The sequence below is a fragment of the Herpailurus yagouaroundi genome, unplaced genomic scaffold (assembly GCF_014898765.1).
Source record: "Herpailurus yagouaroundi ecotype Mexico unplaced genomic scaffold, PumYag 569, whole genome shotgun sequence".
Taxonomy (NCBI): domain Eukaryota; kingdom Metazoa; phylum Chordata; class Mammalia; order Carnivora; family Felidae; genus Herpailurus; species Herpailurus yagouaroundi.
In genome coordinates this window covers 2,804,512-2,818,510 of record NW_024412786.1, presented here as the reverse complement: position 1 = coordinate 2,818,510, position 13,999 = coordinate 2,804,512, and the positions used below count along the sequence as shown (strand labels likewise).

Genomic DNA, 13,999 nt, shown 5'->3' with positions numbered 1-13,999 from the left:
AAAAGGACCTGAGTATCAATATACATGCTATAACACAAATGAGCCTGGAAAACATCGTGGTAAGTGAAAAGAAACCAGACGCAGAAGACCACGGACTGCAGGATTCCACATATATGAAATGTGCAAAATGGGAAAATCCATAGAGACAGAAAGAAGGTGTGGTTCCCAGGAGATGGGACTGGGAGTGATTTCTTCATGGGAATGGGGTGATTTTCTGGGATAATAAAAAAAAGAAAAAAAGTCTGGGAAACTAGAGGGAAGTAGTGATTGCACAACATCGTGAATTCACAAAATTCTATTGAACGCTACACTTTAAAATGGTTTAACTGTGGGGCGCCTGGCTGGCTCAGTCGGTGGAGGGTGCAGCCCTGGAATCTCAGGGTTGTGCGTTAGAGACCCACGTTGGGTATAGAAATTACTTTAAAAAATTAAATTCTTGGGGCGTCTAGGTGGCTCAGTTGGTTAAGTGTTGGACTTTGGCTCAGATCATGATCTCGCAGTTCCTGAGTTTGAGCCCGAGTCGGGCTCTGTGCTGGCAGATCAGTGCCTGGAACATGCTTCACATTTCTGTCTCCGTCTCTCTCTGCCCCTCCCCTGCTCGCACTCTCTCTCTCTCTCTCAAAAATAAATAAACATTAAAAGAAATAAAATAAACCAGTGCTTTCTCAAATATATACAAAAATTAAAATGTATAAAAAATTTAAAAATTAGGGGCACCTGGGTGGCTCAGTCAGTTAAGCATGTGACTTTGGCTCAGGTCATGATCTCACGGCTTGTGGGTTCGAGCCCCGGGTCGGGCTCTGTGCTGACAGCTCAGAGCCTGGAGCCTGCTTCAGGTTTTTGTTTCCCTCTCTCTCTGCCCCTCCTCCACTCTTTCTCTCTCCCTCTTTCTCTCTCTCTCTCTCTCAAAAATAAATAAACACTAAATTTTTTTGATTTTAAAAATTACAGTCTCTTAAAAAATAAAAAAGTTAAATGGTGAACTGTATGTTATGTAAATTTCAACCTCATTTTTAAAAATAAATACTTTGAGGCACCTGGGTGGCTCAGTCCGTTCAGTGTCAGACTTTGGCTCAGGTCATCATGTCACAGCTTGTGGGTTCGAGCCCCGTGTCGGTCTCTGTGCTGACAGCTCAGAGCCTGGAGCCTGCTTTGGATTCTGTGTCCCCCTCTATCACTGTCCCTCCCTCGCTCACGCTCTCTCTCTGTCTTTCGAAAATAAATAATAAATCAATGAATAAATACATAAATAAAAATTAACTTTGATTTAAAAAAGCGAGTGAAAAAATGAAATGCATCAACATCACCTCCAGTGTCCTGGGGGCACTGACAGAACGTGTTGGGTGCAAAGCACACCATCGATCGCCTCTTTTTGCTTTGCTGCAGCCCCAGGAGGTGGACATTCTCCGGGGCTCAGAGAGGGAAGTGACCCAGCCAGGCTCACACAGGCTGCCAAGGGACAATGCCCTGGTTCCTCAGACCTCTGGACCCCCAGACTCTTGCAATCACAGTGGCCCTTTGGGATTCTTGCCAGGCCTCCCTGGGTGGGAGCTGGTGAGGTCAGGGGCCAGGAACGTTTCTGCAGCCACGAAGCAGGAGTTGGTGACTGAGGAGCTTGGAATGTGCCTGTCTCTGAAAGGGCCTCCTTGTGGCTCCACCAACGGTTAGAGCAGGAAGGGACTTTCAGAACCATGTAATCACACACATACGCGCACACACATGCACACATTTGAGACCTGAGCCCCTGCTCAGTCCCTGCCCCAGGATGCTGGGGGAGTGGGACAGGGCGGTGTTTCTGGATCAGGCGGATGGATGGATGCAGTCAAGGCTGACCTGTGTCATCCTCGAACGTGCCACCACCTGGCCGCCTTCGGCACCTTGACCCCTCCAACTTGGGCTCAGCCCAAGAGTGCGCATGTCAGCGCGTGCGCCCTGCACGATTGCCTTAGCGTGCCATCAGAACCCCAAGGGCTCCCACCTCCGGAGCTTTTTATTAACATGTGTATTTATTTTGGCTACTGGTCAAGTTCTTACTATATGCTGTGCCACACGTGTGATATTATTTCATTTCTATTCTCTAGCAACCCTGAGCTGTAATTATCATTACGTTTCCATTTTACAGACGAGGGCACAGAGGCTCCGAGACATCGTGTGCCTCACCTAGGCTGGCGAGCCGCCTACCCAGAATTCCAGGATTCACACTCCAGGACCCAGAGTTGTCTGATTCCAGCATGCGTGTTCTTGTCCATGGATCACACTGCCTCAAAAACCTCTCTCCCTCTCCCCTCCCCCACCCTACACATCTCTAGTTCTAATTCTGGTGAACCGATGTTGGTTTCTTTTCTTTCCAGAGAAGGACAAGCATGGAGTCGAACAAGGCAAGGGAGAGGCAGCGGGCTGAGTGCACAGCACTTTATAGCTCACAAAGCACTTTCACATTTATGATCTCATTTGATCCTGCGGGAACCCCACGAGGTCAGCACGAGGCTCAGTTGTTCCCACTGGGCCCGGGACTCACAGGGAAGTGACCCACCCAGGGTCACAGAGACAGAAAATGGTAACTGTGGCACCGGAAGCCCAGGCCCAAGCTGGCCTTCTGTCCCCGAGTCCTGAGTGCCCCCACAGACACCTGGCCCAAGGAAGACGGCCCAGGAACCCGCTTCCCTGGAATCTTCCTTCCCTGAGAACAAAACTCGGGCGCATCAGATGGGGGTAGCAGTGGACAGCAGGAGAGCCCAGCTGTCTTTCTGTAGTTGTGTGACACTGGTAGCCCCTTACTCTCTCTAGGCCTTAGTTTTCCCATCTGCACAGTGGGAGGAAACAGAGAAGCTTTGGGGTGGTCCTCTCAGCACGGACCTTCTGCACCCGTGAAAACGCGTCCGTGAGCCTTTGAGAGAGCTTGTCTGAGCCTGGAGCTCCCACAGCCCTGGTTTGGCAACCTGCGTCGGCCACTCGATCAGTGATATTAAGTGCTTCATTTCTTTTTTGTTTTAAATGTTCATTTATTTTTGAGACAGAGGGAGAGGTGTGCGTGAGTGAGCGGGGGAGGGGCAGAGAGAGAATTTCAAGCAGGCTCCGCACTGTTAGTGCAGAGCCCAGTGTGGGGCTTGAACTCACAAACCATGAGATCATGGCCTGAGCCGAAATCAAGGGTCGGACAAACGCTCAACGGACTGAGACACCCCGGCGCCCCTCGCCACTTCATGTCAACACCTGTTGGCCTCAGTTTCCCCACACGTGAAATGGGGATGCTGATGGTACCTACTCCCCAAGGTTGCTGGCCTTTGGTTGTTGAAATCTGGCCCTGGCCTCACGTTCACACAGACCTTGGACATGATCTCCAAACAAGGCTGGTGACCACACAGTTCCCAAAGAGCAGTGGTAGTATTTAAACAAGATGGCACTGGGGTGCCTGGATGGCTCAGTCAGTTGGGCTTACGACTTAAGCTCAGGTCATGATCTCCCGGTTCATGGGTTTGAGCTCCGCACTGGCCTCTGTGCGGACAGCTTGGAGCCTGGACCCTGCTTCGGGTTGTGTCTCCCTCTCTTCCCCTCCCCAGCGCATGCTCTGTCTCTATCTCAAAACCAAATAAACATTAAAAATGTTTTAATAAAAATAAAAAAAAAAAATGAAAGAAGATCGTATTTGTCAGACCACTGGATAACCGGGGCCCCTCGCGGCCTCTCGCCGTTTAGAGAAGCTCTGAATTAAAACTTGCTCTAACTTCGGAAATTATCCTGCCAGTGGCACAATTCGATGGCATTGGTTTTGTGGGCAGTTCAAACCACGAACTTGCTCGTTGTAAGCGTTTGAAGTATATCGCCCTTTCGGTAACCCTGCTCTGTCGTTTACCCGCTGTTTAGTGTGCCTGAACCTTAAAACAAGGCCAGCAGAAGCGCCTCGGGCCACCACCGTGAAGCCTGGGACGCCAGTAGCAACGGTCCCTCGCATGAAATAAGCGCCCGGTAAGTAAACCCGTAGCAACAATCACATGAATAACCCCCTTTACTGTCTCCGGGCCCCTTTCTCATTCTTCACCCCCGACCTCCCACGCGCCGCAAGGCAGCTAGGTGATGGTTTCGCCCCATCTGACGGAGGCAAAAACCGAGGCCAGCCCGGGCTTCGCGGCGCGGGCGGCGGGGAGGGCGACGGCGGGCCCGAGTCGGCGGCCCCGGGGGCGCCCAGCTGCTCGCAGGTGCGTCAATCCGCGGGGGAATCCTCGGCTCCACCTGGGCGCGGCGAGGAAACCGCACCATGTATGGGCAGCTACGTCAGAGAGGGCGGGCCCGCCGCTGCCGCGGGGGACGCCAGGTCCGTCCCTTTCCCCGCACGAAAAGGCGGCCACCGGACGGTAGGAGGCGTCGAAAAGTTCGGGGCGGGCTGGCAAAAGGCGGGGCGTCTGGAGAGGTGGAGCCCCGAGGTGTCCAGCGCCGGAGAAACGCCCGCCCCCCCTCCCAATTGAAGTGGTTCAGCCCGAGCCCTTTTCATTCATAAAAGAAAAGACTCCGCGAGGAGCAAGTGAGTCAGAACCGAAGCCGCCGACGCGGACCCCACAGAGCAGCCAGCCAGGGCATGTTCCGAGACTTCGGGGAACCCGGACCGAGCTCCGGGGCCGGCGGTGCGTACGGCGGCCCGGCGCAGCCCCCCACTTCAGGCCAGCAGGTGAGAGGGACCCGACGCTTGGGGATCCCGGGTGGACAGCGCCTGGGACGCTGCGGTCGGCTCCTGCACACTCTGGGATTGGGACCGGGAACGGGAGTAGGGACTGGATCTGGGGCCGTGGCTGTGGCTGTGGCTGTGGCTGTGGCTGTGGCCGTGGCCGTGGCCGTGGCCGCGGATGCTGCCCGTTCTCCGCGGTCTAGAGGCACATTCCCCCCCCCCCCCGCAAGCCCAGGGGAACGCGCGCGGTGGGCGCAACAAAGATCTACGAGCGTCCCCTCTGTCGCTCACCCCTTTTCCTCCGCTGTCTGCCATCTGTCCCTCCGTCTCTGTTACCTTCCAACTTTTCTCCCGTCCACGCTTAATTTTGTCCTGTCTGCGCCAGAAGGGCGCCCCTTAGTCCGGGATTAGTCCCACCTCGGACTGGATCAGAGGGTCTGATCCATCTCGGACTAAATTCCTGGGAGGCCGAGATGTTCCCACACAGGAGGGAGGCGGGATCCACCGGCAGGCTAACTCCGACAGACTGGGAATCCTCAGCACTGTCCGTGACCGTCTGTGTGTCTGTCCGTTTGTCTGTCCCTCTCTCCCCCCGTCGCCAAGTCCCTATCCCCTTCTTGACTCCGTGGAATCCGTCGGACTCCGGGAGACTGGTTTTTGACCCCTTTACAAGCTGGGGCCCGATGGAGACTGCGGGATGCCGGGACGTGCGCGGGGTCATGCCGCGGACAACTCCCGCGCCCCTCGACTCCCGGCACCAAACGGCGCCCGCTGCAGGCTGGGGGGACATGGGTGGCCGCAGGTGCCCATTTCCTGTCGGCGGGCAGCGCGCACGTGTCGCTCGGCGTCCGTTCCGCCGAGTCACAGCGGCCGAGTCACGGTGGCTGACTCACCCGGGGCGCCCCTCCCTTCCTGGCCCGGAGCGGCCCCGGCCCGGACAACCTCGGGAGAGAGAGATGCCGCCGGCGGTACCTCGGTCCCGGAACTGGGGTCCCCGGGCCACTGGGCCCGCAGAGCTGGGCCGGGGACATCGCTGTCTGGACTTGCCTGGGCTTGTGGCGCGCTTCCCGGAGGACCGGGCACCCACACCCAGAGCCCAGCCCCAGGGCTTGAACCCAGTTCTCCTCCCCAAACACGGAACCCCCATCTCAACCCCTTCCTCAGATTTCTGGCGGAAAGAAAATCTTGGCAGGTAATACGGGCAGAGCAAACAGGGCAGCCGGAACAGCGGTTTCTACCTCATTTACCGTATTTCACAGAATCTAAGATTTCATTGGTTTAAAAACCCATCATTTTGTGCCACTAAATTTTTCTAAAGTTGCCATTGAACTATGATTTCAGAGCTACTAAAGGGCATTTCTTAGCATCAATGAGATGTCATAATCCTCACCTAGGACAATATTAAAAGACAAGGAGGGGCACCTAGGTGGCTCGGTCGGTTAGGCGGCCGACTTCAGTTCAGGTCATGATCTCACAGTTCATGAGTTCGAGCCCCGTGTCGGGCTCTGTGCTGACAGCTCAGAGCCTGGAACCTGCTTTGCATTCTGTGTCTCCCTCTTTCTCTGCCCCTCCCCCACTCACACTCTGTCTCTCTCACTCTTAAAAAAATGAATGTTTTTTTTAAAAAATTAAAAAAAAAAAAAACAAGGAAACTAATGTACATTGAAGTTCAATGACTTGCCCAGAGTCTTGGCCAGTAAGTGGCTGAGCAAAGGAGCTAGCTGGGTCAGCCTAAACCTAGGGTAGTGGTTCTTGCCCACCACAGCCCCTGTTCATTGGGCACCTACCTGCCACTTCCCAGGCTCTGTCACACACATTCTTTCATCTGACTCTCACAGCCACCCTTGGAGATAGGAACTGGAATTGTCCCCTTTGCGCAGATGAGACTCAGGCAGAGTACAGGAGTAGTTAAGAGCCTGACTGCCTGGGTCCAAACTCCACTTCCCGCTTGCCTGCTGTGTGTCTGTGGACAACTGTTTTCCTGTCTGAAAATGAAGACGCTGTTGTGCAAATTATGACTCAGTATTTGTAAAGTGGTTGGGACTGTGCCTAGAATTCATGCTTTATTGTAAGTATTAGTTCTGATGGGGACACAGCAAGGTTATGAGACCTGCCCCAAGTCACGCAGCTCATGAGCAGGGATTTATCGCCAGGTTAGTCTCTCTGACTGCCCAGTTGTGCTCCTTCTGGGCTCTCCGAACCGGCAGCTGCATCGAGGGTAGAGGGCGGTGCGGCTTCTGTCCAGCGGAAGCCCCTCAATCCACAGAGACCTCATCCTTGGCCCCTCCGTTTCTCACCCCTCAGAAGTTCCACCTCGTGCCAAGCGTCAATGCTGCGAGTGGCAGCCAGGAACTGCAGTGGATAGTACAGCCTCACTTCCTGGGACCCAGCAGCAGCTATCCCAGGCCCCTGGCCTACCCCCAGTACAGCCCCCCCCAGCCCCGGCCAGGAGTCATCAGGGCCCTAGGGCCACCTCCAGGGGTCCGTCGCAGGCCCTGTGAACAGGTAAGTAGCAGAGGCATTGTGGTGCTGGTTCTGATGCCTACCGGGGTGCTGAGGTGCAGAGGACAAGTTCTTCCTTAAAAGAACACAGGCTTAGGCAGGTGGGTAGGGCCGCTGGTGACGATTGGCCAAGGCAGAAAGTGATAGGAGGCCCTGGGGTGATCCAGCAGAGGGCAGAGGTCACCCCTAGATGAGGGAAAGCTTTCTGGAACTGGAGGTACAGTAGTGTAGAAGGATGGGCAGAATTTGCATGGATCGAGATGAAGAAAAAGACATTCCCGGGAGAGAGGAAGGGAGGAGCAAGAATGGAGGTAGAGGTGAGAATGTGTAAGGGGTACATGTGGAAAGGTGTGTGGACAGTAGAGGGGCTCCACCTGCTGACGTATATGGAGAGGCTGAGCTAATGAGTCAGTGTAGCTGGGGAGAGAATGGAAAGAGAGGGTTCTCTGCAGCTACTCTCTGGGTTTCAGGTTCCCCACCCTATTTAATCCTTACAAAGAGCCTCTGGGGAATGCACTCTGGTTTTCTCCAATTTATCACTAGGGAAATGAAGGCACAACAGAGGTAGTCACTTGCTCCAAATCCCACAAGTAGTGAGTAATGAGACAGGTCTTTTCAATTCTAAAGTCAGATCCTAACCATCAAGCCACACTATCTCATCCAGAGCGAACAGAGGCTCGAAGCAGAGTGAGCTGGGAACTCTCGGCTCCCCAACCAGGGTTCCTGCCTTTACACTGCTAAGAAAGTCTTTACCAAAATAAATAAATAAGAGAGGGTTATTTATTTGTTTGTTTGTTTGTTTGTTTATTATTTGTGAGAGAATGAGTGGGTAAGGAGCAGAGAGAAGGGTGGGGAAAGAGAGGATCCCAAGCAGGCTCTGTGCTGACAGCAGAGATCCGGATGGAGGGCTCGAACTCATGAACTGTGAGATCCTGACCGGGGCCAAAGCTGGACGCCTTAACCGAATGAGTCACCCAGGCGCCCCAGAGACAGAGGGTCTTTGAAGGGAGTGGCCCATTAAAGAGCTTGCCCTGACAGCAGGGTAGAAATGAGGAGAGAGGTCAGGATCTTGGGAAAGATGTGCAATTAGACAGGGGTGGTTTTCCCGGAAACAGCATGGTTGCCCTTTGTGACCAACTGGAGAAGAAGACCGTGCTGGGCCCCAGAGGCAGGCTGCTGGACTTCCCTCCTTCAGTCCCGTCCTGAGGGTGGCTCCTTGTTCCTGAGTCCTCCTAGACTGGGGCTGCAAGCTCCCCTTTTGGGGGAGGTGGTCTTCATCTGTGGGCCTCTCAACTTTATGTTGAATAAAGTGAGTGGATTTTCATTTCAGCTCTGGGACCATAAACGAGTTATTCATCATCTCCGGGCTTTAGTTCCTTACATGGAAAGTTGGGTTCAGAATCTGTGTGAAGCTCTTAGCTTGTAGGTAATAGGCTCCCAATAAATAATTTACTCAGCGGCAACACTCATTAACCCCTCCTAGTGCTTACAGCCCCTGGGGAAGAGCACGCTTGGTTATCAAGAGACTGAAAAGGATGAGGGTCTTTCGAAAAAGAGAGGCTGGCTCCCAGGGGCTCAGAGGAAGAAAGGCCACTTCTGGCCAGGGAATGAGAGAAGGCTTCCTGGAGGCGGGGGTATCTCAGTGGAGTCCTGAGAGATGGGGGAGGAGGTTGAAGGTTTGTGGCGTGTGTGCGTGTGTGGGGGGAGCATTCTGAGAGGGTAATCAGAGGAGGCAAAAGCTGGGTGCGAGGAGGAGGTGTGATTAATTCAAATTTACTAAAGCGTGAATGCGGGGAACGGGTCGCCCTGCAGTGGTCCCTGAAGCGCAGCCTGGGGGCGCCCCACGCGGCTATGTCCTCCGCTAGGGTCCCAGCACTGGGCCGCCTCAAGAGGCGAGTGCCGGGCAAACCAGTGGCCCAGGGTCTACCTCACTGATCCTTTTACCCCATCCCCGACCCCACCCCCACCCCAGATCAGCCCGGAGGAGGAGGAGCGCCGTCGAGTGAGGCGCGAGAGGAATAAGCTGGCCGCGGCCAAGTGCAGGAACCGGAGGAAGGAACTGACCGACTTCCTGCAGGCGGTGAGCACTGGCTGGTGCGGAGGGTGTCGAGGCCCGGGCCCACCGAACCTCAGAGGGGCGCGGCTCCCCCGAGCCTGCCCGGCCCCAGGGGGCGCCGGTGTATGAAGTTTCCTCCCCCCCCCCCCCAGCACCCCGTCGGAGGTGCAGCCCTTCGGACACAACAATGACGAAAAAGCGATTAAATATTAGTTACAGCGCGTCTCACTCCAGCAGAGCAGAAGAGTTAAAGCTTCGGCCAACGATCTCCTAAAATGCTCCCGGGCCTGATGGGAGTCGTGCCGGATTTCTCCCAAGGCCTCATGGGAGTTGTAGTCCAGACTCGCTGGAGACCCAGCCCCGTAACCGCCCCCCGTTACCACCACCTCCCCGAGGCTACGCGGTATTCCGCCCTCCTCTTCTAACTCCTCTTCCAACCTTCTACAGGAGACTGACAAACTGGAAGACGAGAAATCCGGTCTGCAGCGAGAGATTGAAGAGCTGCAGAAGCAGAAGGAGCGTCTGGAGCTGGTGCTCGAAGCCCACCGTCCCATCTGCAAAATCCCGGAGGGGGCCACGGAGAGGGACACTGGCGACACAGGCGGTACCAGCGGCACCAGCAGCCCACCACCAGCCCCCTCCCGCCCTGTACCATGTATCTCTCTTTCCTCGGGGCCTGTGCTTGAACCTGAAGCATTGCACACCCCCACGCTCATGACCACACCCTCCCTGACTCCTTTCACCCCTAGCCCTGTCTTCACCTACCCCAGCACCCCTGAGCCCTGTGCCTCAGCCCATCGCAGGAGTAGCAGCAGCAGCGGGGACCCATCCTCCGACCCTCTGGGCTCTCCCACCCTCCTTGCCTTATGAGGCAAACTAGCATCCCTACCCACGGGTGCCACCCTAGCCAATGCCTTCCCACCCACTGGTCCAGCTGGTCTGGACCATATCCCATGCCCAAGCCCAGCAGGTTCTTCTCCATGCCTCCAGATGAGACTGAGCATATTTTGCTTCCTAGTGGAGCCAGCTGGGGGCCACCAACGCTGCCCACGGTTTTTCTAGAGCTGGCTTCTCTAGCAATTTGCACTAAATCAGAGACAAAAGATTTCCTATTTGTTCGCGAGAACTCCTGGCAGCCCAAAAGGACTTTGTGACTCCCTAGAGGTCCTCTAGAGCCCTAACTCCCTCCAGACCACACCTACAGTCTTCATCACCCTCTTCCTGTGATCCACCCAATCCTACTCTGACGGGTGATACTCTACCAGCCTAGAACACTAACTCACCTAGCCCCACACTGCCAGCAGCACCAAGTGATTGAACCAGGGCATTCTACTGGCCCCTTCTGAATGGCAGGAGGGTGTCAGAGGCTTCTGTGATGAGCTGACCTGCAGCCCCCAGCTCTGAGAAGACTTTAGCTCCAGGGAATCCAAGCCTCCACAACGAAGGCAGCTGCTATTTATTTTCCTACAGAGAGTATTTTTATACAAACCTGCCAAAATGGAATAAAAGGCTTGAAGCTCTGGCCTGGTCTCATTGAACCCAGAGGCTAAAGGGAGAATATTTGAAATCAGAAGCCCTAGGCTCCAGTCTCAGCTCCACGGACTTACTGCATGACTTTGGACAAACTATTTGATATTTCTAGACCTCAATTGTCTTACCTGACAAAAGAGGTTACATCTGCTCTGCCTCATCTCCAGCATTGAGAGGAGGAACAGAGTGCTGCTGTTGGGTGCAAGCCAAAGGATTATCATCTTCCTCCGGATGCGGGCCCACAGCGCTCCTGCGTGTGCCACTGGAGGGCGCTCTTATGCCCCTTCCAGCCTCAGGGGAGGTCGCTGAGTGGGTTCTAGGCCCCCAACACCTGCTTCCTGCCCCATTGTCTTGGACAGGAAGGAGCCGGGAAGGGAGCTGGAGCCACTTCAGGGGCCAGAATACGGCCTGTTCCGAGGCCTGATGGGGGGAGCCAGTGGTTTACCACGGTCCCACATCCCGTCCCAGGCTTGAGGTAGCGAGGGTCGGCCACGTTAGTTCTGCAGCCCCTCCGGATGGGAATGGTACCCCGTCTCAACGTCCCCGCCCTCGTCCCCACCACGGCGAGTCCCAAAGAGACGCTGCCCAGGCCAAGGGCTCTGCTTCCGTTCCAGTTTATTAGCCCCCACCCCGTCCCCGGCAAGTCCCTTCTCTTCCAGCATCCAGTTCCCCTGCCGCCACACCAGCGAGAGCAAGGGGCCCTCCTCAGTGCCAGAGTTTCCAAATCCATGCCAGCGGCCCGTCGTGCGAGGGGGGACGGCGTCTAGGTCCCGAGGTCCACCGCAGTCCCTGCGCTTTGGGAAGCAATCCGGTCGGGCGTCGACAAGAAGGAAGCTGAGCCCTCAGTCATCTGGGGAGCAGGCCAGGGGCAATTGGTCGGGACTACCCACGCTGCCCGTGCTGGAGCTTCCATCGCCCAGGTCGCGGGGCCCGCAGGGGGGCAAAGCGAGCTCGGGTGTCGGCCCGGCGCTTGAGCCCCCCGCGCCGCCGGGGCCGCCCCGGGGGCCCCACTCCTCGCCCAGAGCCAGGCAGAGCTCCTTAAGCGCCAGGTTCTCCCGCAGCAGCTCCTCCTGGCGGCCCTCCAGCTCGGCCAGCTTCTGCCAACAACCGCCCAAGTCCTCGCGCACCGCTCGGGATGCTTGGGTCCCGAAGAGCTGCCACTGGCGCGCGGCACGCCGCCCGCGCTGGCGCTCCGAGTCCAGGAAGCAGCAGAGGTCGCGCAGCTCGCGGTTTTCGGCCTGTAAGCGCCGGTTAAGCTGCTTGAGCTCGCGGATCTCGCCCAGGTGACCCTGCAACTGCCGATTCACCTCCTGCATGAGGCGGCCGCGCTGCACCAGAGCCGCCAGGCGCGCCGCCTCCTCCCGTCGCAGGCGCCGCACCAGCTCCTCTTTGCCCAGCGCCGCCATCTCCTCGTCCGTCAGCTCCTCCAGGCCGCCCGCCTCGGCCTCCATGGCTGCTCAGGCCTCTGGAGCATCGCCTGCCCGCCGCCGCGGCCCAGGAGCCCCACGTCCAGCCCGGCGCGCTGGGGCTTGGGCTCCGGCTCCGCGGGCGGCAGGCTGTGGTCGGGCAAGCGTAGGCTGCACCAGCCGCCCAGGGGTGGGCACGCGGCGGGGCGCGCGCCGGGGCGGGGCCGTGTGACGTTAAGGAAGGACAGCCAATCCAGGAAGCCTCCCCGGAAAGGGGCGGGACTTGACCGCAGAATAGACAGAAAGAGAGAGGGAGACCCTTCTCTGCCCCTTCCGGACCGCGGAACGACTGACCCTCGTGGACACTGGGTCCCAGCGCCACCACCTTCCCCGACAGTCACCCCCAAACTAGGCGCTTTGTACCTCCCACTTCCAAACCTCCTCAAGCCCTAGCCTAGGCCTCTCTGCTCCTTCCCAGGAACCAAGACTCCGGCATGGGCCGTCGACTCTCGTGTCCACCTCCCGACGGAACCCAGAAGGATCTCGTTTCCATCTTTCCTGGCTTAGTTCACACTCGAGAGTCTTGGCTCACTGAACATCGCTCCCAGCTCTTGGGAACCCTGAGTCCAAATGTGCCTGCCTCACGGATCAGCCTACCCTCTCATGGACCGGTTTCCTGCCTCGGGGGAAGGCACATACAAGGATTCATTTGTTCAATAAACTTTTATTGTGTGCAAAAACTGTGCAAAAATAAACTTGACTAAGAGTCTGATCCTGTCCTCAAACAGGTTGTAATCTAGCAGGGGGGACAGGCTGTGTTAAACAAGAAGCAAACGGGGGAGGAGCATGGTCTGAGGGACCTCCACCCCCCAAAAAAAGGTTTTCTCGAAGAGGTGATAATCTGTGGGGCCTTGAAAGATGTATAGGCCTTTGCCAAATAGAGCTATTTCAGGGGGTGGGAAGAGCATGGTGAAAGACATTGGGGGCCAGCTGCTTCAGGAACAGTGACAGTAGCTCGATGTTTTCGAAAGGTACGTGTGTGGAGAAAGTGATAAAGTGAGGGAGAGAAGCAACAAAGGTAGTTGACCGGAGTGTTTCCACGGGCCAGTAAAGATTTTAGGCGGGGGATTAACATTTTAAATACGTATGCATTGGGGTACCTGGGTGGCTCAGTCTGTTAAGCATCTAACTCTTGATTTCGGCTCAGGTCACGATCTGGGGGTCATGAGACTGACCCTTGCCTCAGGCTACAAGCTGAGCATGAAGCCGGCTTCCGATTCTCTCTCCCTCTCTCTCTCTCTCTGCCCCTCCCCTGCACACGCGTGCACTCCCTCCTTCTCAAAAAAAGTAATTAAACTATACGTACTAAAAAAATTATTCAGGCTGCTCTGCGTGGGATGGACCCTGGGGAAAGGATGCAGGGAGATTAGTAAGAACACTGTATCAATGGGAGAGACAGAGCTACGCAGGACTGGACTGGGACAGTGCCCGTGGGGATGGAGAGGACAAAACATCCCAGAAATATTCAGGAGGCAAATCAGCAGAACTAAATGTGAGGAGAGATGAGTCTGGGAGAAAGCTCAGGTTTTGTGGCATGAGACCTGGGTGAATGTTGGGACTTCACTGTGATAGGAACGCAGCAGAGAAACAGATTGGAAAAAGGTCGGTCTGGCTTTTGAGGGGCCTGTAGGGGGGAGACAGCCTGAAAAGACCTGCGGATAGACGGCCCTCCTGATGTGGACTTCCAGGCAGAGCTCTGAGCTGCAGAGTAAGAGAGGTCTTCGGGGGGGGGGGGGGGGGGGGGGCGGGGGGGGGGGGTAAAGCCAAAGGAAGAAATGGCCCAAG

General features: G+C 56.1%; 2 protein-coding genes across 3 annotated transcripts; one reads left to right on the top strand and one right to left on the bottom strand.

Moving 5' to 3' along the window:
* The first annotated feature begins 4,471 nt into the window (after nucleotides 1–4,471).
* Nucleotides 4,472–10,738, top strand: FOSL1 (FOS like 1, AP-1 transcription factor subunit). Of its 2 annotated transcripts, XM_040466181.1 has the most exons (4): nucleotides 4,472–4,663; nucleotides 6,965–7,165; nucleotides 9,135–9,242; nucleotides 9,666–10,738. In XM_040466181.1, exons 1-4 carry the CDS (start codon nucleotides 4,574–4,576, stop codon nucleotides 10,086–10,088), a joined length of 822 nt encoding a protein of 273 aa, XP_040322115.1. In that variant the 5' UTR covers nucleotides 4,472–4,573; the 3' UTR covers nucleotides 10,089–10,738. The 2 variants fall into 2 exon arrangements, with proteins under 2 accessions (XP_040322115.1, XP_040322114.1); XM_040466180.1 differs by lacking the exon at nucleotides 4,472–4,663 and having other exon boundaries at nucleotides 6,288–7,165.
* A 608-nt stretch (nucleotides 10,739–11,346) lies between these two features.
* On the bottom strand, nucleotides 11,347–12,378 carry CCDC85B (coiled-coil domain containing 85B). The gene has a single exon (XM_040466182.1). The coding sequence runs from the start codon at nucleotides 12,197–12,199 to the stop codon at nucleotides 11,591–11,593; it is 609 nt and encodes a 202-aa protein (XP_040322116.1). The 5' UTR covers nucleotides 12,200–12,378; the 3' UTR covers nucleotides 11,347–11,590.
* Nucleotides 12,379–13,999: the final 1,621 nt, after the last annotated feature.